The sequence below is a fragment of the Sturnira hondurensis genome, unplaced genomic scaffold (assembly GCF_014824575.4).
Source record: "Sturnira hondurensis isolate 20B ecotype Veracruz unplaced genomic scaffold, ASM1482457v3 Scaffold0015793, whole genome shotgun sequence".
Classification (NCBI taxonomy): domain Eukaryota; kingdom Metazoa; phylum Chordata; class Mammalia; order Chiroptera; family Phyllostomidae; genus Sturnira; species Sturnira hondurensis.
This window is the reverse complement of record NW_028088424.1, coordinates 1,700,445-1,724,025: the sequence shown is the minus strand read 5'-3', so window position 1 is coordinate 1,724,025 and position 23,581 is coordinate 1,700,445. Positions and strand designations below refer to the sequence as shown.

Here is a 23,581-nt window from a genome sequence, read left to right as displayed (position 1 = left end):
CCACATGGCTCTCAAGCAGGCCCTCTCTCAGAGAAGCAGCTCCCAATTCTAGCCTGGGTTCCCCACTCACTTCTCCCTGGCCCAAAACTTGGCCACAGCTATTTAACATATCTATGAAACCAGTTAAAGGTTATAGATATGTTAAATGACCATTCCAGAGGTTAGCTGCAAAACTGTTGCTATGCAAAACAGCTCTCAATGGCCCTGCTCTATTCGTCCCTTCCCCCAACTGACACCGGGGGGGGGGGGGTGAGTGAGGACATCCTAATATTTCCTCAAATATTTCTGTACACTTTGAGTTCTGGACACCATTCCAAATCTTTTCTGGGCCCCCCCTTGGCTGCACCCTGTATAACTCTCCCCCACACCCCATAATGCTGAGCACAGTGCCCAACTCATATTAGGTACTCAAAAAATGATTACTGAATTGATTGTCACAGCTGGGCTATGAGGCAGGTACTAAAATGAAAAGGCTCAAACTAGAGAGCAGTTTACACACTAGCAGCTGGAAGCGCTGCAACCTGAAACCAGCTCTAAGGCCTACGCTCTTTCAGGCACAACCTGGAAAACCAGCTAAGCATAGAGATGGAGATAAGAGTGGCATGCCAGGGCACCAGTCTAAGGGTGATGGTGGATGTGAGCAATCTAGGGAAGGGAAGGCGGGAAAGATTCTGGGGGCAGGAAAGTATGCGCTTGAGGCCCTGGCATGGCCGGTTCTAAGCAGAGCCCTGGTGTGAAAAACTGCTGGCAGCACCAGGCCTGAGCTGTCCAGTAACTAAATCCAGATGCTGGGCCTAAAACAGACAACGCTCCCCGAAATTCTCACAACTGTGCTTCACAGCTATCTTCTGCACATATTCCTCTCCTGGAAAGCAGCCTCCAGAAAGTTCAGATATGGAACATCCAAAGGATATTAGAAGAGAAACAAATATGGACCCGTGTGAACAAGAGCTGCGAAGTCCTGGGCAGTCCCTATCCTTCTCCCAGCCCCTCCAGCAGCCTTCCCCCTACACCCTGAAACACAGAAGGCAGTCAACCAAAGGAGTTAAGAGGCAGAGGCATGAGCCAAGCCAATCAAGGAAAGCTCCAGAACCCAGAGAAAGAAAGGAACATTATGAGACAGCAGCCAATGAGGGGGACTGTACACGTAGCTAAAGGCCCCAAATCTGCATACATCAGAATCATGCCCTCCCCTATGGCTTCTGCTGGGGCTCCTAGGCTGGAAGATGGATGCTTTAAAGGAAGGCACAAGAACATAGGGTTGGGATAATACCAGGGAAATAAAACTAAAAATACCGCCCTTTGTTGACAAAACACAGAAAATAGCAGCTATGGTATGAATAACAATGGGTAAAGATAGGGCACCCTTTTCTTGTAAACTCTCTATTAGACAAATGTGAAGGCCAGAATGACCTCATTAGCAGAGAATTCAGCAGGTATTCAGGGCAAGAGCATCCCCACCCTCTGTCCTCACCTGAATCTTTGGCAGCCAAGCCAACCTACCTCATCCCTTAACTGGTGGTCGGAACAGGAGAGCTTACTTCCTGCCTGGGGAAGGGGCTGGGGTGGGCAGTGGAACCTTTGAGTGTCCTCATCTCAAAAGCATATTTTCCATTCACAAATGGAGACTTCCACACACATGCTTTCCATCTTGTTTCTGCTCTATAGACTGTGATAAAGGCCTTCAGTCTGCAAAGATTCGCAAGAAAAAGGAATATGCTATCCTCTTCCCCACTTCCCCTTAGCCAACTCCAACTCCACCCCGACTCAGCTGCAACTGGCTCATTACTAGTAGGATGGACTATCCTGGAGCCCAAGTGAAGCACTCACAGCCTTAACTCACCTTTCATTGCTCAAGGACCGGCAGAAACCTGGGCATCTTGGAATTCCCCTCTGAAGGTGTGGGCAGCTCCCAGGCACCACCTCAGTGGAATCTCTCTAGTGATAATAACAACAAGAAAAACAAGCATTTACTGAGTGCCTTCTCTATGTTGGGCATTGTGCCTTACAGGTACTATCTCATTAAAAGCAACAAATCTAGGAGGTGGGTGCTAACGTTTTCTCCATTTTATGGAGAAGGAAATAGAGCAGTTCAATACTAGTCTGAGGTTATGTGGGTAGCAAATAGAGAAGGATGGATAATAATAGCAGATCTGTCTTCCTGTCTTCAGAGATCCCGCTCTTAATAACCCTGTGTGCAGCTTCCTCGCCTCGCTTGAACTATGACTTTTCCCTTTTCATAGCTGCTCAGCTTTCTGAAGTTATGGTTTCCCATTAGGGAGTGAGCTTCCTGAGGTTAGAAATCATTTTTAATGGTGCTTTAGGAATGATACCAAGAACATAAATGCTGACTGGCCAACTGGAGTTTCAAAATATTATAGATGTTTAATAAATGCTATGTATGCTTGTTATTAAAACCAGTCATGTTCCATATACCACATAACTCAATTCCTGTCCTCCAGAGCAGGGTTTCACCACCTCAGCCCCATTGACATTCGGAGCTGGATAATTCTCTGTCCTGGGGGCTGTCCTGTCCACAGCAGGATGCTTTACTGCACCCCTGGTCTCCACTCACTCGAAACCAGCAACACCCCCTGCCAGTTGTGGCAACCAGAAATCCCTCCAGACATGGCCAAATGCCCCACGGGTGACCAAATCACCCCCAATGGGATCTACTGCCTTAGAGTAAGCAAATAAAAATAACAGTACTTATTTGCTCAAAGTAAAACACCAAGAAAACTTATTTCCACCTACTATAAAACAACACTCTTATTATATATAGTTAATAAATGTGAGAGATCCTAAGAATTGTTTACAAAATAAAAGTCCCAAAGCACCAATATCAGAAAGTCGAGATAATGTTCCTGTTCTGCCTGAACCAATCACTTCCTACTTATAGAATTTTTTGGTAGGGCAATGTCATAGACTAGTGGGAGCCCAGAGCCAGAAAAAGATAGACCTGGGTTCGAATTCCAGCTCACAGTCCTAAAATCATTTGCTTTTAACAGGACGAAGCCACCAGAAATCTCAGCTTCTTCACTCACTAGTTTTTAGTCAACTCATTTACTATCACTGGGTCCCGGTTTCTGTAGCCTGAGTGACAGCAGCCAGCTCAGGACTGTTGTGATGATCAGACACCACAACTCGAAAGCAGCTCTCTAGCAAGGGTTGGCCCAACTGGGCTCAGAAGCAGTCACTGCTTTTCCTCTCCTCACTTCTCACCAGGCCCTTGAGAGCATCTCCTAGTGTTGTTTTCTCTGCACCATCCAGCAGAGTGGTTCTCACCCCGGCTGCACCTGAGAAAACCTGAAGAGCTTTCGGAATGCTGATGTCTGGGCCTCACTGCACACAGACTAGGTCAGAATCTCTGGCTTGAAAGTATATATTGTAATTATTCAAATATTTAGTCATGATAAAGGTACTATAGTATCCTTCCCATAACTTTACTGATGCCAAAAATAAAGCAGCAATATTTGAACAAGTTCTTAAAATATAATGGTATGTCAATAATTCATAATTAATACACTGTAAATAATTTAAATGAATCGGTATATCTCCAGATGGACTCTATTCTATTCTTCGAATCCACAAATCCCATTAGAATTTTTAGATTTTATGTTTTAATTTCAATGATTTAAAAATAGACTTGCTATTTTTTAAAAAAGTCTTTGAATAATCCTCAACTGAAGGACATGTTCACAGAATAAACTTTTAATTTCTTAACTCAGTGCATCTCAACATTTCAGAAAACAATGCTACAGATAATTTGGAAATTCACATACCCACAAATTACATGAGTGACAAAACTGCACTTGTACACAAGGCTAGAAGAGACTATTTGTTATCAGGAGAGAAGATACTATCATTCGTTTTATTTTAGGAAAGATCAGATGCTATAGTATACAATGATGATATTTAAATGCTACAACATAGTATCAAATCAGCACAAAAGGAAAAAAACCGTAGTTCAAGATTAATGGCTAAAGTGAGTAGCATCTAAGGAAATTAAACGAATCAGAGGATCTTCCTGTGACTCAGGCAATGGAATGTTATTGAAAAGGGAAAGGTTTGGGCTGCATTCTGAGCTGTTTTAGTAGCCCCATTGCAACATATGGGCCCAGCCCTTGGAAGTGTGTGTCCCTCCACAGGTCATGGACCCCACGAGAGCAGGGGTTTGTCTCATTCTCCCCGTGCCCGCAGCAGCACCAAACTCACAGAGACACTCAGCAAACATTTCTGAAACAACAGACCTCCTGTGCTCTTATTACCTTTTTCTTTCTATCCTTATTTTCTCTATATCCTTAATTTCTTACTTTTCAAGTCTTGTATTTCTGTAAGCTACCTGAAGACGTATGTGAGTAAAGTAGGATATTAGAAAACCATTACACTTTTAAAAAACTGGGTGTAAGGGAATTGCCATCAGCAGCATATTTCCTTGACTCCGTTCCTCAGAGCAGTGCCTCCATTACATTCTGGTCAGAGCACACACTGATCACAGCTAGTAATCCCAGGAGTTCCCATCTAGGCCCCACTGCTTAAACCGTGCCATATTTTTTCACTCTTGAACTGTCTGATTAAACGGTAAGGGCAATGCATTTGAATTGCTTCAAAAAATGGTATGCCCTCCAGAGAAATTGTGAAGTGTAGCCACTCTTTGCAGAGGTAACTGACCTGGGCTTGCTAAACTCTGCTCAGCACCCTGCAGCGCACTTCCCAGGCAGGCAGTGGCTGCCTCTCCAACAAGGAGCCCGTGCTGGCCGGCAGGCCCCGAGAAGCGGGTAACCAAATCTTTCTCTTTCCTCTGCTGGGGACACCTTTTCTAGTTCCTCTTCTCTCTGGGGATTGGGAAGCACTGAGCCCAGACTTCCCTTCTTATCTGACTTCACTTCCTCACCTACCAAGCCCTCTCTGGACAGACCACTAAATGCCTTCAACACTTTCATTTCTGTCTAAAAATAAATGGAACTGATTTCCAATAGGGGAGGCACCATGGATTCTAACATTGGAAGGAAGAGTTTGAAAGATCCAACCTTCCACTCAGTAAGAACGGGGTCCTTGAACACTCTTCTTGAGTCAATTTTCCAGCTCTACCCAGATGCCAGCGATCACTGTTTCTTGCCACAACAACACAAGACATTTCTGGGAGTTATGATAAAAAAAAAAGTAAACCTTCATGGATCACTAGCTTCCATGGGTTTCAGGGACATAGATAGGATGTCCAGTTTTCATTTTGCCAGATGAGGATGTTAAAAAATTAACAGATGTGGGAACCTACTATCTATAATCTACAATGACCATAATTTCATAAAAGAAAGGATATTTTACAAAATGTCAAAAAGCTGTACTATGAGAACAAAAATTAAGTTGGATAAATGTTTGCTTTCTTTTTAAAAATCTCAACGTTTTATTCTCACTTCTCTGGTTCCATAAAAACAAGTGAGCAGTTGGTCAAGGCTTGCAACAGGCTGGACTTTGGCAACAAGTGATTGCAGACCAGGGTTACTTCCCCTAGCACTGTGTGCCCACGGCGGCTCACTCAGTGCCCTCCCCCAGCCCAAGCCCACTACCACTACATACAAACGGTGCCTGTGGGTAAAGACTGGGCCGATCTAACTGTGCTCTTGACATAGTTTAGGATTAGGTGAAGCCACAGATGTGATGAACAAAAAGTCTTAAGCAAAGATATAAGAACAATGACAATAGTAAACTTCTAGTAAACTCCAAGTTCCATAAAGTGCAAATTGACTAGGCAGGAGCCCAAAATGCACTTACTACACAGTATAGACATGGCATGTTAAAATTAAAATATAGTATACCTTGGCTTTGACTCATCTGAATCTAAGATGCTACGCTGAACTAGTATGTATTAATAAATAATAGAACTACAGTGGAGAGTATATCCAGCCAGAGGAAGGAGGCTGGGGGCTAGCCACGAATATGCCACTAAGAGGGTCTATACCCTTAGGGAAGTTTAATCTTTCTCTACTCAGTTCAATTAAAATGATCTCCAGGGCCAGTTCAGCTTGAAAATTCCTAATGTCATATACAATGGTGTGTCACCTCTCTGAAAATTTACAAGGCTTCAGGGAATGAGAAGGATAGTCTGCATCTTCTAAAAAGATGCCGACCACTTAGATTGTCCTCTGAAGCATAAGGATCCACATTATGGGATCCCAGAAGTATAACACCCACCACCCTGAACCAGAGCTAAAGGGTACAACCTAGTTAGTTCCTAAATCAACACAAATTGACTTAAGAATCCACTGTGGACAAACAAAGGAAAGTAAGTGTCCTTCCTCCTGGAGTTGCACCACGTCCCAAAATCGGTGGGTAGGAACCAGCACTTAACTGTGGCAGGCATATCCCCTGCATTCTCTTAAACCTTGACACAGTCTTGCGGGGCTGGCATTATTATCCTTACAGAATGAATAAGAGAACTGAGGCTCAGACTAGTTAAGTATAGCCCAAAGTTAAAGCATGAGGGGCGGGATTCAAGCAGAGGCTTCTCTGACTCTAAAGCCCATGTGCTTTTCCCCACCACGGTGGCCATGTTGCATCCCTACCACCTTTTTTAAAAAATTGACTTGGGGGGTGGGGGACAGGGAGAGAAAGAGAGAGAGAGAAACATCAATTTGTTGTTCCACTTATTTATGCATTCACTGACGGCTTCTTGTATGTGACCTGATGGAAATCAAACCCACAATCTTGGCACATAGGGACGATGCTCCAACCAACTGAGCTACCTGGCCAGGGCCTCTTTCATGCCTTTGACACGCCCAGGAGACGAGATCAAGAAACCTGGGGCACCTCAGACTGATGATCCCTGTATTCACCAATGGTCACTTTTGACAAATTTCAGCAATCCTCCCTTTAGGTGTTAACTTTGGGAAGACACGCTACTCTCTCCTCTCTGAAAGCTCTCCTTCCCAGACAGACCAACATGGTATTCAAGTGCCCACAAGACTTCTGACAGTATGAATAGTCAGCATATATGCTCTCCACAGGACGGCAAGTTTGGGGGGCAGGTCAGAACTTGCTACTTAAAGCAGGAAGATCCAAGATTCTGAGAGAGAAAACTCTCCCAAGTCCACCTGATACAAAACAGGGAGCTGCTGTTGGTCACGATGGACCCTTGCTGGTACCTAGCACCAGGTGTGGGTCCACATGGTTGAGTTTCTTTAGGATCCTGCCAACTACACTAAGATAAATGTTGATGTAAATTCTCTACATCCGAACTTGAGGAGAATTTTTTTAAAGAATTTATTTGAACCAAAACTGACGACAATGCTGGGAAACAAGATCTCAAATGCTGCAGAGAATAATAGTTTTGGATACTTTTATACATTTGGAATTAAGAAGATAACATAAGAGTGATTACGTGAGGATGGGATAAAGGAAGGAGGGGCCTGGATTACAGGATAGTTACCAAGACTATAACCACTCTGAAGGGTGGTTATACTTCTGAGGGGTCTGAAAAACAGGCATTTCAAAAATGTGTTAACCTAGATGCTCAAAAACAATGGACAGGGCTTACTTAAGGCAAAAATGAACCTTTTACTAAAAAGTTATTTGCCTAGGGTGGGACTAGCTATCATGACCTTCCCAGTTAGGAATTTGTGATCATATCACACTGGGGAGTTAGTTTAGGCTGGATTTATTACAGTGTCCCTTTTTCATCCAATTAGTCCGACATTCAGTTCCAACCTAGTTTACTCAGGTCAACGGTTAAACCCTCACTATTTGAGGCAACACCTGAGATCCTATTAGAACCTGGTTATAAACTAAGGAAGGAAGGGAAGAAGGGAGTGAGGAAATAAATTAGCATGTGTTATAAACCTCCTATATGTCCCATTCCCCACATCCCTTTAATCAGCTTACAAATATTTCTCACTTAGTATACATACGAAGATGTAAGATTAGGATAAATGCCCCAATTTTTAGAAGTGGAGACTACAGCTCAGGTAGGTTAAAACTCTCCTAAAGCCTGGATTCTAAACCAGGTCTAATACTCAAGTTCTGCTGCATTCTTCCTACTCTCCCAACTTGCCCACACAGAATATTGTATCGAGAAAAATTTTTAGTGAAATAAATGCCACAAACCATAAAATTCAATTCATTGTTGTTTTTAGTACATTCACAAGATTATGAAACTATCACACTTTATAATTCCAGAACATTTCCCTCACCCCAAGCCTATTAGCAGTTACTTCCCATTCTCCCTTGCCCCCCAGTCTCTGGCAACACTTTCTATCTATCTATTAAATCTTCCTATTCTGGATATTTCATATAGGTGAAATCATATTATATATAGCCTTTTGTGCCTGGCTTCTTTTTGCTTAGTATGTTTTCAGGGTTCATCCATGTTGTAGCATCTACCAGTACGTCAATCCTTTTTAGAGTTGAATAATCTATTGTATGGAAATGTCACATTTTTTATCCATTAAGGAGCTGGACATTTGGATTATTTCCACTTCTTGGCTATTATGAATAATGCTCCTATAAGCATATATGTACAAGTTTTTGTGTGGGCATATGTTGTTAATTCTCTTGTGTATATATACCTAGGAGTAGAGTTGCTGGGTCATATATTGGTAACTCTATGTTTAATCTTTTGAAGAAATGTCAACTATTTTCCAAAGCAGCTGGATTATTTTACATTCCCACGTACAATAGATGAAGATTCCAATTTCCTCATAGCCTTGCCAATATATCTTCCGTCATTTTCATCATAAACATTGTGAGGCTATAAGTTGGTATCTTTGTAATTTTGACTTACATTTTCCTAATGACTAATGGCATTGAGCATCTTTTCACGTACATATTGGCCATTTGTGTATCTTTGGAGAAAGCACTCAAGTCATTTGCTAATTTTTAAATTGGGGTATTTTTCTTTTTATTGTTGAGTTGTAAGTGTCCTTTATATATTCCATATACTAGTCCTTAATCAAATATATGATTTGCAAATACTTTTTCCATTATTTAGGTTGTCTGCACTTTCTTGACAGTGTCTTTTGAAGAACAAAAGCTTTTAACATTGATGAAGTCCAACTTAACTATTTTTTCCCTTGGGTGAAAAAACAGTTTTTTTTGGTTTTTTTTAGGCATTATTATATCTATTGAACTGTTGCCTAATTCAAGGCTATGAAGATTTATACCTATGTTTTCTTCTACAAGTTTTATAGCTTAAATTCTTACATTTAGGTTCTTGGTCCGTGTTGAGTTGACATAGTGTGAGGAAGAAGTCCAATTTTATAATGTTGCGTGTGGATATTCAGTTGTCCCAGCACCATTTGTTGAAAAGACTATTCTTTCCCCCATCAGATTGCCCTGGCACCCTTGTCAAAAATAGTTGATTGTAAGTAAATAGGTTTATTTCTGAGCTCTCAACTCTTTCCCACTGATCTGTATGTCTACCCTTACACCAATACCACACTGTGTTGATTACTATAGCTTTGTAGTAAGTTCTGAAATTGCTTAGTGTGAGTTCTCCAACCTTTTTATTATTATTGTTTCAACATCATTTTGGCTATTGTGGGTCTCTTGTAGTTTTCAGTGCACAACTTGTGTTTCTTTTGTTGAATTTATTGAATGTTTATTGTATATCTTCAAGTTTATTAATACTTTCTTCTTCTAGTTCTAACAAATCTATTGTTAAGTCCTTCTAGTGAATTTTTCATTTCAGTTATACTTTTCACCTGTAGTTTTTTTGGTACTTTTAACCATCTCTCTCTTTATTAATATTCTTTATTTTGTGAGTCTTTCTTATATTTTCCTTTTATTCCTTAAACATATTTACAATACTTGAGTTAATGTCTTTGTCTAGTAAGTCCAGCATCTGGGCTTCCTTGGGGACAGCTTCTATTGGTTGGAGTTTTTTTCCTATGTATGGATCGTATGTTCTGTTTTTGGTATGTCTTATAATTTAAAAAAAAACAATTAAACATTATAATGTAGCCATTCTGGACACCAGATTCCCTCCCAAGGTTGAATGCAGTTTCCATTGGTTGTTATTACTTGTTGTTGTTGCTGTTGTTTGTTCAGTGACTTATCTGATTTAATTCTGTAAGGCCTATAGTCTTTATCATGTGTGGCCATTGATGTCCCTGCTCAGTTAGCTTAGTAGTCAGCTAACAAATAGACACAGATGTCTTTAATGTTTGTACCAATATGTTTCCCAGCCTTTGCCAAAGTCCTCTGTGGGTGTGTTTTGGGGCATACTTTCACTGACTAGATACATAGTTTACAGCTCTGATGTAGCCCTATTTTCCCGCCTGTACAGGTCTGCCTGTACAGAGCCAGAAATGAGAGATTAGGGCTTTCTTGGATATGTCCACAGCCCTATACATACACGTCCTTCTAGGTTCCCAGGAATTTGTCAGAGCTTTTCAAAGGTCCCAACCAACATTTTATTCCCCTGATTTTTCTTTTACATTTTTTGCACAGCTCTTGGTTAGTCTCAATTGGAACCACAGCCTCAGGAAGCTGCAATGTTTTTAAAAATCCCATTCTTTGTTTTTAACAAATACCCTAGGAATAAGACTGTACCCACATTCTGAGTCAGGTCACATAAAGACAATTCTATAAGGATGGAGCTTTTATAAAAAGCTCCAAACCTATTCTGTTACATTACACTGGCTGTCAGTTTGCTAGTTTTCATGACAACCACTGTTGGTTTCTAAAGCTACTATAGAGACAGGGTGAGGGGATGGAAATAGGACAAGTTAAAATGTCCTAATAATCACTGTGCTTAAAAATATTCAGCCATTTTTCTCAAATAAATGCTCCCCAGATTGTTGTAAGCTTTGGTTAATATGTAGAGTTCAGGAAAAGTTGATTTTTGACCATTTTTGCTAGTGTTCTCACTGCTTTTTGGGAGGAGTAAGTCTTTCAGAGGTCCTTACTCCACCGTTCCTTAAGCGCTTCTCTTAAAAAATAGTTTATAAATATCACTTTGATTCAATTTTACATTTTTTGTTTTCATTCTACTCACATGGTAGGATATTTCTGCCCTCTTTTTTCCTTCAGTGAGTAAATCAGAGAAGAGATATGAAAAACATGTTTTCTGATTTTTTTAAAGTAGTTTCCTTGCTCTACAGTGCAAGATGGAAAAAGCTGTTTCTTTACAAGTGTGACTCCAGAAGCACAATGTTTTTAGTTCTATGCTAGCCACAAAATAAACTGGGATTGGAGACATGTTCAATTAAAGAGTGTGGGAAATGGATACCTAATATCCCAAGAAAAGATGGTTTTTATGCCTGAGTTTCCTACAGGGAGAAGAGTAGAGCTCCTAAATGAGCCAGGTATATGATGATTACTCAACCCTTAATTTCACTTTGCCAGCATTAAACCTTTCTCCACAGCTTTCTTCAGATAGCAGGTACTAAGGTGAGTGAGATGCAGAATAAATCCATAATCAGTACATTCTCTTTCTTGAGCAAAATTGGAATTGATAAAGGATCATGGTGACAAATTTCAGAAACCAGGGTGTGGTTACAGAAGAATTTGCATGTATGACCTAACCCAGAAACTCCAGCATATAAATAGTTGAGGTCTTACCTAGCTCCAGACCAAGCAGTGTCCAAACAGACCAAGATCATGGCAGTCCTTGGGTCCCTGCTGCCATCCCTGTGGCTGTTTCTGTCCCTCGGAATGCTGTTTATTTCTGCCAGCTCTGCAAATGACAGTGACACCTGCATGTCCTTCAGTGCAGTCATCCCCACCACCGGCATCATGGCCAGTTCAGATGTTTATGAAGACAACAAGGTCTACACAAGTGAGTAGAAGCCATTCTTTCTGTTGTTTTCTTTCTCTAAGGAGAGTTTACAAGAATTTCATAACATAACTCTCCATCTCTGCCATCATTTATACAAAATACACATTTTTGACCCAGATGGGCAGTGGGGACAGAAAGAATGAGAATATTTGAGTGGGTTGGGTAGAAGTATTTCTGCAGACTCCCTGTGCCAACCTGAGTGACAAGGAGTCATCAAATCCCCCCCCACCCCCCGCCCAGGGAAACTGAGACCCAGCAAGAGCACACCCACGGCAAGTCCTGACTTCAAATTGGCGTATTTATTATCTTAAGGGATGATAATTGCATCACACTTTGTAGTCTTTTCACACCCATTTAATAAAACAGTGCCACTGTGGATGACTGTCTATTGCACAACTCCAGGAGGTATTGTTCACATTTAGTACACAAGCAAAAAATGCAGTTTGCTGGACAGNTCAAATCCCCCCCGCCCCCCGCCCAGGGAAAATGAGACCCAGCAAGAGCACACCCACGGCAAGTCCTGACTTCAAATTGGCATATTTATTATCTTAAGGGATGATAATTGCATCACACTTTGTAGTCTTTTCACACCCATTTAATAAAACAGTGCCACTGTGGATGACTGTCTATTGCACAACTCCAGGAGGTATTGTTCACATTTAGTACACAAGCAAAAAATGCAGTTTGCTGGACAGGGAAAGTATTGCTATTCCATCTTCTCCATAAGGAGCCTGAAGCTGAGAGAAGTTAAATGACCTGCTCGGGGTCTCGCTGCTAGTAAGTGGCAGAACTGGCTCTTGAATCTTGTTCCTTTCATTCCTAATCAAGTTTTTCTTAAAGGTGCCTAGTAATATTTTATAAATATCTGTTTTGGTATCAGCTAAACCTACAAGTCAAGGAAAGTGCCTTCTAATTGCTTTCACAACAACATTTAATATAATGGCTTATATGTATTAATTCATTTAGTTCTCATGACAACCTTTTAGGTAGAGACCACTGTCATTCTTGTTTTGTCGATGAAAACACAGAAGTAGAAATGCTAGTGACTTGCTCAAGTCACGAAACTACTTAACTGGTAGAGCTGGGGTAGGGACCTGAGCAATCTATCTTCAGAGACTCTGCCCTTAACCACTACACTAAATGCCTCTCAATTACAGTGATGAGAGCTGATGCTTACTATGTGCTGAGTACTGATCTAGGGGTCAATGCTATTTATTATGGTCCCATTTTACAGAGGACAACCAAGGCACAGGTAAGCCAAAATTTTATCCAAGATCACTATTAACATAACTAATATTTGTACCTAAATAACAGTCCAGCTTTGTTCGGCCAGGCTGTCCAGCTTCAGAGCCTGTCGTATGCTGTGCTATCCTGCCTCTCTTAAAACTCTAACCAAGTTTTGCAGAGAGTGCCAGGTGATAGCCACAACCATGGTCTACAGATTCCAGGCTTTGGCAGGTAAATGACTATAGCCTGTCTTCACACACCCATGCCAGCTTATAGTTTGTTCTTTTTTATTATTATTTTCATGGGCACTGTCACTAAATATCTCACTTATGACAAGGCTTACTGTGTCCCACTCACTCAGGCGTGGATCTTGTCCTATAGGGCAGGGAGGATAATCCTGTAATTCAAGAAGAAGATAAGGAGGACACACATGTGACCATGTACATGGGGAAGGACCTGGGGGGCCAGAAGGACTGCTACAAAAGAGACGATAAGAGCTCTGACTTAAGATACTTCCCAAGGTGAAGGATTTTGCTGTTGAAATGGAACAAACAGAAACCTACCTTGTGAAACTAGGGTAGGGGGTGCAGAGATGGGGGGTAATGAGCTTTCTGAAAGCAGGAAGACAGGAGGAAAAAGAGTCAAAAGATGATTAGTAAGACAGGTTAAAAGGGAAAGACCCCTTGAAAGGGAACATGCTGGATGAGAGGGAAATTGCGGCATTTACAGAGGCAGTGGTGGAGCAGAGAAAAAGGGGAAGGAAGAAAGGATGCAATGTACTTCCCCAAACTTACCTGATTTCACCTCAGAATGTGCTACAGTTCTGCAATACATTGTAGGAATGATTTAAGTTGAGTCAAAACCCTGTGCCCACAAGAATTTGAAGTGCCAGATTCCACACCTTTGATTATAAAACACTCTCTGTTATTTCCCTGTAGAGCGTCATTGCAGGACTTCGCTGGCCAGGGCACTAACTTTTACAGAGACCAAGTAAATGTCCACTTAAACTAACTTCTCCTTATTTTGATTATGAAAATCTCTAAATATCAGGGTTTGTGTCAACATTGGTAAGTCATGTATAAATGGCTTAGCAGGTCCCGAGACAATTGCAGCTTAGGCAATATCTTACAACAGGTCCCCTGGGTCTGTCTTCATATCATTGAAAGTAATCCCTAATGCAATGACATTTATGTTAAGACTGTACTGGGTCAGCATCTGCCTCCATTTTTTATTTCTATGGACAACAGGGATGTAACTTGTCTGTCTTTTTTCCTGAATATTCAGCTTTAAGGGTATTTACTATACAATATTGGATGCACAAATTTTTTCAGTTAGTAGTTATTTACTGCCCTCCAAGAACCCAGCACTGGGCTGGCCAGATACTGATGCAGATGAAACCACAGTACGTAATTAAGCCAAAATGTAATTAAGCACTCAGTGAAAAACGTAAATGTTTCAGGAGAGGAAAAGAAGGCTGAATTGACTCCGTGGTGGGTCATGAGCAGGATTTTGGAAAGTTAATGGGGATGAAATGTGTGATAAGAATGAAGTGGGGATTGCACACAAACAGCAAGACACGAACACAGACCAGGCCCAGGTCTTTGCCATGCCAGTGTGAGTTCAGTGTGCCTGCAGAACCAGAGGAAGACTGGCCGCCCCTGGAGTGGGGCACAAACAGCAGAGTGAACTAGGTCACAAGGATCACAAAAGCTACATGCTGGGCACTGTGACTGACAGAAAAGAAGCAGGAATGTTTAGATGTTCTAGAAGTAAGAGCATTTTAAAGGTTTGGGGAAAGAGTGTCTGGATAAAAGTGTTATGTGCAGAAGTCTGATCTGGCTGCAGCCTGAAAGGAAGAGAGCATGGAGACCAGAAACCCAAATAAAACAGATGCCTAGGAGAGAAGAAAGGAGGACATGAGCCAGGGTGAGTGAGAGAAAGCAGAAGAAAGGACAGAAGAAAGAGCATGTCCACAGGAGGCCTGACAGGTTTACTGACTCCCTGGATGACAGCATCACTTGTCCCAGTCCACCTCACCACCACGCACACATCTAGGACGAATGCCAGGTTCTCACCAAGCAAGTCAGGGCCCACAGGACCTGGCTCAGCCCACGTTAATTGGCAATGGCAAACAGAACAAAGTGTTTTGTGCTAGAAATAATAACAATTGCAATTCATCTAACATCCACAATGTACTAAAGTCTTTGCATTGTTTTCTTTACTCCTTTCAAGATAAGGTATCATGATCTCCAGGGGAAAAGGATAACATCATTATGCCCAGACCTAGAACTAGGCCTGGTGCACAGTGGGCATTCAATAAATATTTATGGAGTGAATAATGAAGAATAAAGAAACTGAGGCTCAGAGGTCAACTGATTTGTTAAAGCTAGAATTCAGAACCAGGACTGCCTGATCCTATTGTGCTACATGATCCATGTTTTTTAGTTTGTGAAGGGGAAGTCTTTCAAGGAATGCTGGGAGTCTGAAAGTACCCTGGTACACACCTTAGCATCGAGGAATTCCTTCAAAAGGTATCTTGTAAGGAAGGAAATGAAATATTCTCTTGAAATTGTCTTCCAATTACAGAATTCTGAAATTAACAAATGCAATTAACAAGTGTCAGTGGGCTCCTCTGTGAGTACATGCCGGCTAGGTCATAAGAGCCTCGGCTCAATGAGGATTAGGGAACTCTAAGGGATCATTTGACAGTTACCTGGATTACGGCCCTAAGGGCTCAGAGGCACCACTTCCCTCACCCTCAACAACAGAGACCAAAAGCTTCAGCATTTCTAGGACTAGGAAACAGGCTTAGCTTTAACTTGACAATGACATTGCCAATTTTCAGGAAGCACTTCCCAGCGGGCCCATTTGACCTGTTCACATGCATCAATCCTTACCTTCCCATATTCCACAGCCCCTGAAAGAAGGGCAGGGTACACTCATCCTCTTCATCTGACAGATGAGACCCAGGCTCAAGAGGTTAAGAGACAGCCTCAAGTCTCACCCCTGGTACATAGCAAAAACAGGACCACAGAATGGGTTTCCTTTTATCTATCTTTTACTGTAGAAAATTTAGAAAACACAAAAAAGCAGTAGGAAGAAAAGAAAAATCATCTGTAATCCCACTACCAATAAATCATCGTAGTTAATATCTTGATAGCTTTCCTCCCAGACTTTTTTCAACTTCCATAAAAGTGGACCGCACTACACGTACATGCTAGTTGCAACTTTTTTTTCACAGTTAATTTTGATTTCATGACCCTCATCCCTTCTTGCTCCATAGGTGTCTGATTGTCTCCTTACCATTTCTTCCTAGTACTTGTTCCTGTGAGTTACAGGACCAGTTCGGTGGTCCTGCGAGCACTGGACACGAACAACAACTCCATAGGCTTCTGGCACAGAGCTGACCTGGCCTGCAACAACAGCGTCCTATACTTCCTCAAGGGCACGTATGAAGGGCCCTTCCAGGCCAGCTGGACATCTCCTCCTTCCACGAACGTAACAACAGTTGAGATACAGTAAGAACCTATACATAGGATTTGGGCTTTTACAATTTCATATTGGGCTTATGCAGTTTTACACTGATCTCAGAAGACTCAAAATACAATCTGGATACGATGTGGAGAATTCAGTATGTACACTCCTCTTCTGCCTCACCATTTTTGGCCTTTTATCTGTAGGAGTTTACACACACACACCATATATGTTCAACATAAACAGAAAGAATTGGTATTAAACAAAACACATACATACACTCATAATACATATATATGTGTGTGTGTGTGTATAAAGATTTTATTCAGGACTATTGCAATAGGAGAAAAGAGACCTCAGTATAGAATCAGTGTCAATTATGAATATAACACAGGCAAGTGGAAATGTATAGCCAAGGAGCAGGGTAGGCATCAGTGGAGGGAAAATTATTGAAAGGAAACATCAAGGCCTGTAAGGGGGGTGAGGAATTTCTAGCTAAGCTGCCCTAACAGGATTATTGCTGAAGGGCATGCCAAGGTGATGAAATATCACCTGGGGGATGGTAGAAAATGAGGAACTCAATCAGACATTAAGGGTTATCAGATATCTATCATAAGAAGTTCTTGTTAGTCCCGACTGGTATGTCTCAGTTGGTTGGGTGTTGTTCTGAAAAGCAAGAAGTCACCTGTTCAATCCCCAGTCGAGGCACATACCTGGGTTGCAGGTTCAGCCCTCGGTCTGGGCATGGATGAGGGGCAATTGATTGATGTTTCTCTCTCCCTCCCGCCTCTCTAAAAATAAATGACATCGCCAAAAAATATTTTTTTTAAAGTTCTTGTTAAACTGACTTAGAAGTGTTCTTGCTAAATCTGGATTTTACAAGCAATGCACAGATGCCTAGGAGGAAGCTCCCAAACTGAACCTCCTCCAGGCTGAAGTTTGATCAAGCAAAGAATCTTTGTCACTGGGCATCCTATTTGCTTCAGATTCTCTATATTCAAACTGGAAAATCACTTCTTAAAACACAGATTCCTTTTGGGAAAAGCTTGTAAACGGAAAGTGTGATGATTGTGTAATAATTGGCTTCCTAGTGTCACACCAAAAGGACACACTCTCATTCCAATGTGAGACCAACCAGGGGCTCACATTGCCCTTTAACAAAACCTTCCTCCCAGCCAGGAATTTGTTACCAAGTTTACTTTAGAGACCAAATGTTGAGAGGTTCTTGGGGTTCTGGCCTGTCATTTTGGGCTGAAAGCACAAGTCTGACCACCAGTCTATGTCCACTGTGAACAACAACCGGGTCTCTGTGGACAGTGGTGGTGATGAGGAGGACAAGCCATCCCACACTCATTTGCCACTCCCAGGGCCTGCTTGGACCTAGATGGCTCCCACAGAGAGACTTGCAAGAGCAGAGTCCAAAAGGAGCTGCTACAATCCAGCCTCACAGCTAGAGCAGTCTCTTCAAGGCCAGCCAAGGCTAATTAGAGCAGCACCTTTTCCTTTCATCTCTCCTCATTACAGCAACAAAAGATAAAAGACCAAGCAGGGACAATATGCAATAGAAACAGCACATTCCCACTGACAGTGTGGTCTCCAGACCTTCCTGAGTCGCACCACACTTTGATGCACTGGCTTCTCTGCTTGTCTGCAATGTACACAAACAGCCCTGATCAGCAAGGCCAACAAGGAGAGGGGAGCAACACATGTGATGGGAGACAAAGAAAGCAGGGTACTCGTCTGTGCTGGTAGGGCACAAAAGTGGTGTGAAGAGATATCTGGCCATGAACTTGACAGTGAGGTTTGGTGAGGCAAGGCCATTACAGAAATGATTGTTACATTACAAAAATGAGGTTAAACACCCCATCCTCGAGATAGAATTTCCTAAACTCCCAGGTAAGTTCCATATCCCTGTTTTTACTCTCACATTTTCACTGCTTTGTCAGAGCACCTATCACCCCTGTGATCAATTACATAATTTGTTAGTTGGTTATTCATTTAAAAGCTGTCTCTCTGAAGGGACGATAAATGCCACAAGAGTAAGACTATGCCTGTCCAGTTCACCACCACTGTCCCCTCAGCACCGATCACAGTGATTGGCATGTTGTGCCATTAAACTCTCATTAACTAACTGTTGAATGTATGAACAAGAGGCTGATATAATAATGGACCTACTTATATAAGAAAAACACACCGATTCAGAGAGAGGCTCATAGCAAGACAATGCAGCAGAGGGGCACATCTCTCTGATCTGTCTGGATTAACGATTATAGGGAAAACAACATCACAGAGTTACTGTTAAATACGTGGCCAGATGTGGTCTGGAGGGATGTTACAGGCAGAAGGACTAGCTTGAACAAAGACGAGAGGGGGATACCAGCCTGTGGAGAATTCAGGGTGACAAACTTGGCTGGGGTGGGGGATGGACATGATCTCCTCTGGAACAAGATCAGGGAGGATCTTAGTTAAGACAATATAGAGCAGACCAGTCTTATTGATCTGCTAATTGTGCTGTACAGAAAGTAAGCACAAAAGGAACCAAGAGGTTATGAATCTCTGGGAAGGCAGAAATGTGAGCGGAACTTGTGAATTCCACAGCTGAGGTCCTCACCATTATCTCTCATTGATTTACCCTCCACAGAGCCTTTGCTGTCAATGTACAAAAAATGGCTACATTTTCTTCTCTGAAACTGAGGAAACAAGGTAAGTTACTTTGTAGCCCGTTTACATATCTAACAGTGAACTCAATCAGCCTGGAAAGTTACTTTGTGGGTACCCAGGAGAAAGTCTTTTAGTCATACTATACCCAGATATCAACAGTTAAGCCTTCTAGCACCGTGAAACTTACTTAATATTAGCTCAACCCCTTATCCTATACCCGGTAGAAAGAAAAAAAAAGTCATCCCAAAGACTTCTGCCAATTTCTAGTGGCCTTATGTTCCCACAGTCACCTATGGCTCCAGAATGCTGCTTCCTCAGGAGCCGTTTCTATTCAATGCCACATAGACAGCAATATGAAAGTCAGCTCTCTCCTCAATTTCCATGGGCTTCCAACTCACATAAAACCTTCGCAGGTATAGGGAAGAGGAGGCAGATTTGCACAAAGAAGAACCAACAGCATAAAAATACTAAAAGTTGCATTCATTCTCAGAATGTCCTTCAGCCACTACCAACACCACCAGGAATTTACCCTGGTCTTTCATAGGCTGTAGGCCTCAACTTCTGGGGCCCTTGCCCTTCCTTTCTGCTCTCTGTCCCCTTCTTTCTCTCACCTATAGGGGGCTAAAACAAATTCAAGAAACTGAAGTTCAGGAAATATAGGTAACTTGCCTAAGGTCACACCAAAGGTAAATAGAAAAACTAAGACTCAAATTCCACATCTTATGTTTTTTACACTTTTCTTAGACTTACATCAAAACTATCAAGATGATCTTTTACTTAACAAAGTTTGTAAATACAAGGTTCAACCAACAACAAGAAACATTAACCTTCCTCAGTGTCTCAGTCCTCCTCAGGAGCCCCCAGACACTGCAATACACCTACTACTGCCCACCAGTCATACACTGCAAATGTGGTCAAAGGGGTATCTATTTTCAAAGTCAACTTTTAAAGTGATTATGCCTAATGAAACTATTACATAAAAGTCTGAACTGTTTCACTGGTGGTTTTCCCTCAGTGACAGGACTGGATGTTATTTTCTTCTTCAAGGACACTTTCAGTATGAACAGGAGTATAAATGCTAAGAAAGGTGGGGGAAAGTTCATTTCTAGTCAGGACTCCTTATCTACATGCTAATCATATCCAGTTGAAAAAAGGAAAATATAGTGGTTGTGTCAGACTTTCTGGTTCAGTGAGATACCAGAGAAATGTCTGGGGAAATGCTAAATGAGATAAGGCAATGCCACAGACTTAAAGGCACCCTCCAAGCAGGCAAAGTAACCACGGGCCTAAGCAAGTCGCTGGACAATTCCCTTCCTCATAGTCCCTTCTGTGGTCAACTCAGACCCTTGAAGGCATCACTGCCAAGCTCCAGTTTTTCCAGGATCAGATATCCCACCCACCCACCACCCACTTCCCGCTCCCCACACAGGGTTACAGACTTGGCTTTCTCTGCTTCTCAGCAAAGGTAACCTCAGAGAACCAATGTGTAGTCAGATACTGCATGGGAAAATGACCAGTGCCTCAGAAACCACAGAAAGAGATTCAGGGGTTTGCACAGTGTCTCTTCTCACTTACTTTCAAGAAGTAGCCATCCTCGGGTCTGGCTGGTAACCAGTTTGTTTATTTTTTTTGTTTTAATCCTCACCTGAGGATATGTCTATTGATTTGAGAGGGAGAGAGACTGACAAACATTGAGGTAACAAATTAATTACTTGCCTCCCATAGTGGCCAGACCAGGGATTGAACATGCAGTGTAGGCATGTGCCCTGACTGGAGGTTGAACCTACAACCTTTTGGTGTATGAGACAATGCTTCAACCAACTGAGCAAACCAGCCAGGGTGGTGACTAATTCCTACAAGCTTTACATACAACCTTTGAAATCAGCAACAAAAAATAATTATGCCATTCACATCATATTTGCACTGATTCTTCTAATGCAATATTAAGGACACTTGAGGGCTGACAACCAACCCAACAGCAAATTCAGTAGTTAGATAAGTATAAATTCCTTCCCCTGTAGGACTGTGTAGACCTTAAGGTAGAGAGTGTTCTTCCCTTTTTTCCTTGACATTCTGTTCCTGAGTTTTCCCCTCCTCTACAAACATTTGGCCCTTGCAACATTCTCATTGAATTTTGTTCATGAACTCTGGCTCCAGTGTTCAATCAGATTAGCCTCATTTCTCTAGTGCCCACCCACTGCACACCAGAGGTTCTGATGCCATTTTTTTTTTCCAGCAATGACCACATCATCACACTCCATGATCTCCACGACCAGGCCAACCACAACCCAAATCCTGATGACAACCCGAAACCTATATCCAACCTCAACTCCAACCACAACCAAAAGCTTGGCCAACAGAATCTTCCTCAGCCCCATCACAGATGCCATTCAGATCCTGCTTGTCTTTCTTACCAGCAAATTCCTCTTCTAGAGGATACTAGAACAATTGTTCCTGCACCTACTGTATCCTCCTAAGTTCAAGTTCAAGCCAGGGCTCCACCACGTGTGTAAATGAAGGCTTTGTGCTCTTAATGTACAGCTCTACTGCCACTGCTTTGGACCAAAAAGGAGACTGGGTTGAGTAGCCAGTCCACTCACTGGTGAATCTGGGGCACACAGATATTCAACTGGACCTTTCAGGACACAAATTAGGCTTTTTGTAACCATTTAGACCTGGCCGGGGGGGTATAACCTGGAATTCTGGCTCTAGTTTTAACATGTCAACAGCCAATTCCATAGCCAATCTAAGTTTCTGTTCATTGCCAAATGATTCCTCTATGTTTCTGAGTCTCTGTGGGAAGAATCTTTCCTCACTTTTAAGATGACTTGATTTCTGCCCAAACCCACACAGGTTACAGAGCTTCTATGACTCACATGACTCAATAAGGAAAGGAGAAATCGTTCTCATGCCACTGGCAACACCAGTAGCATTTCTTGAAAGGCAAGAAAATAGGAATGTACCATGTCCGAGCAGCCAAAGAGAGGGAAAGATTATGGCATAAAGGCTTTGTTTTTTATTTCATACCAAATAAACTATATTTCAAATAAGAACAATGTGTTAAATTCAAATGTCTTTTAATAAGTGATTAATTTAAAATACAAAGACTGTTATCTAATTTCATTCACTTGTGTGAGCATTAAAAAAATAATAGATGAGAGGATGTATGTTTTCAAGGCCTGATCTATGGGTAAAATTTTCTCAATTTTAATATTCTTCAAGTGTAAACTGGTCATTTTTCACCAAATGGTGTTTTCCACTAAGAAAAATGGGCAAAATATTTGCACTATTTATAATGCAATACAAAAAAAAACAAAAGAAAGCATGATATTGCCAGTAATAACCAACAAAGTTTTCTTTTAATTATGCTAAGTTCTAAGATGCCAACAACCAGCGACTGACCTTCCTTTAGGGACAGTTTCCGTCAGTTTCTTCTTTTCTTCTGTGAATAGGCCATACTTTCCTATTTAGTAGGTCATATTTTTTAACTGGACATTTTGAATATTGTAATGTAGTATCACTGCAAATCATATTCTCTCTTCTCTCCCTGGTATGCTGTTGCTGCTTGTTGAGTTGTCCATTTATTTAGTGACTTTTCTAAACTATTTTTGCAAAGACTGCATTCTTGTTGTACAGTCACTGAAGTCTCCATTGTGTAACTGCAGCAGTTGGCCAGTGACCTGAAAGATTTTAAATGTCAAAATTTGACAGCCTTTCTTCATACGCCTTGTCCTAGTAGATATGGGGGGGGGGGTGTTTTGTTTTGTTTTTAAGTTAGATTCTAGAGTTCTGAGAAGGGTGACTGACAGTTTCTGTCAGCTTGTTTGCCAGGTTGCTTCAGTGGAGGGACCAGTTCTTGGAGTTCCTTATTTTGCCATTTTCTGTGACATCACTTGGTAGCTATTGGTATCTCCCAAGCACTGTGCTAAGCACTTTACATGTACTGTCACATTTAATCTTCACAACAACTCTTTGAGATACAGCCATTTACAGGCGAGGACACTCAGGCAGAGAGAGAAATATTATAATTTTCCCAGTCACTCCATGAGAAAGTATGAAGCTGGGCTTTGAAGAGAGGCCTGTTCCACTTCGGAGCCTGCACCCTTAACCTAAGGGCCAGCCTAAGGGTTCCCTAAGCAGCTCCAGCATCACCTGAGACCCCCCAGAACAACTGGTCCCTGGGTCATGTGACAGGGAGAGGGTATAGGTGTCCCTTGCTGACACAAGCAGGCTGCACACTCCAGCAGCACCCCTCCATGCCCACTTCCCCGCCACCACTTCCCAGATGACCAGCAGTGAGCCCTGCCCCAGCAAGCTAGGAACACGTTTCATCTCAAGTCGATGTGGAAAGTGTGACAAATATCCAGCAAAGATACTCTCTGGAGCTGGGGAATTTTTAGACTCAGAGAAATCTGGGTGAATTCAGACAAGCGGTACAGAGGCGGC

At 42.0% G+C, this 23,581-nt stretch overlaps 1 protein-coding gene across 1 annotated transcript; it reads left to right on the top strand.

The window, feature by feature from the left end:
* Positions 1–11,566: 11,566 nt before the first annotated feature.
* Positions 11,567–22,230, top strand: PLET1 (placenta expressed transcript 1). The gene is made up of 4 exons (XM_037065600.1): positions 11,567–11,773; positions 16,317–16,518; positions 19,116–19,177; positions 21,372–22,230. Exons 1-4 carry the CDS (start codon positions 11,596–11,598, stop codon positions 21,566–21,568), a joined length of 639 nt encoding a protein of 212 aa, XP_036921495.1. The 5' UTR covers positions 11,567–11,595; the 3' UTR covers positions 21,569–22,230.
* The last annotated feature ends 1,351 nt before the right edge of the window (positions 22,231–23,581 follow it).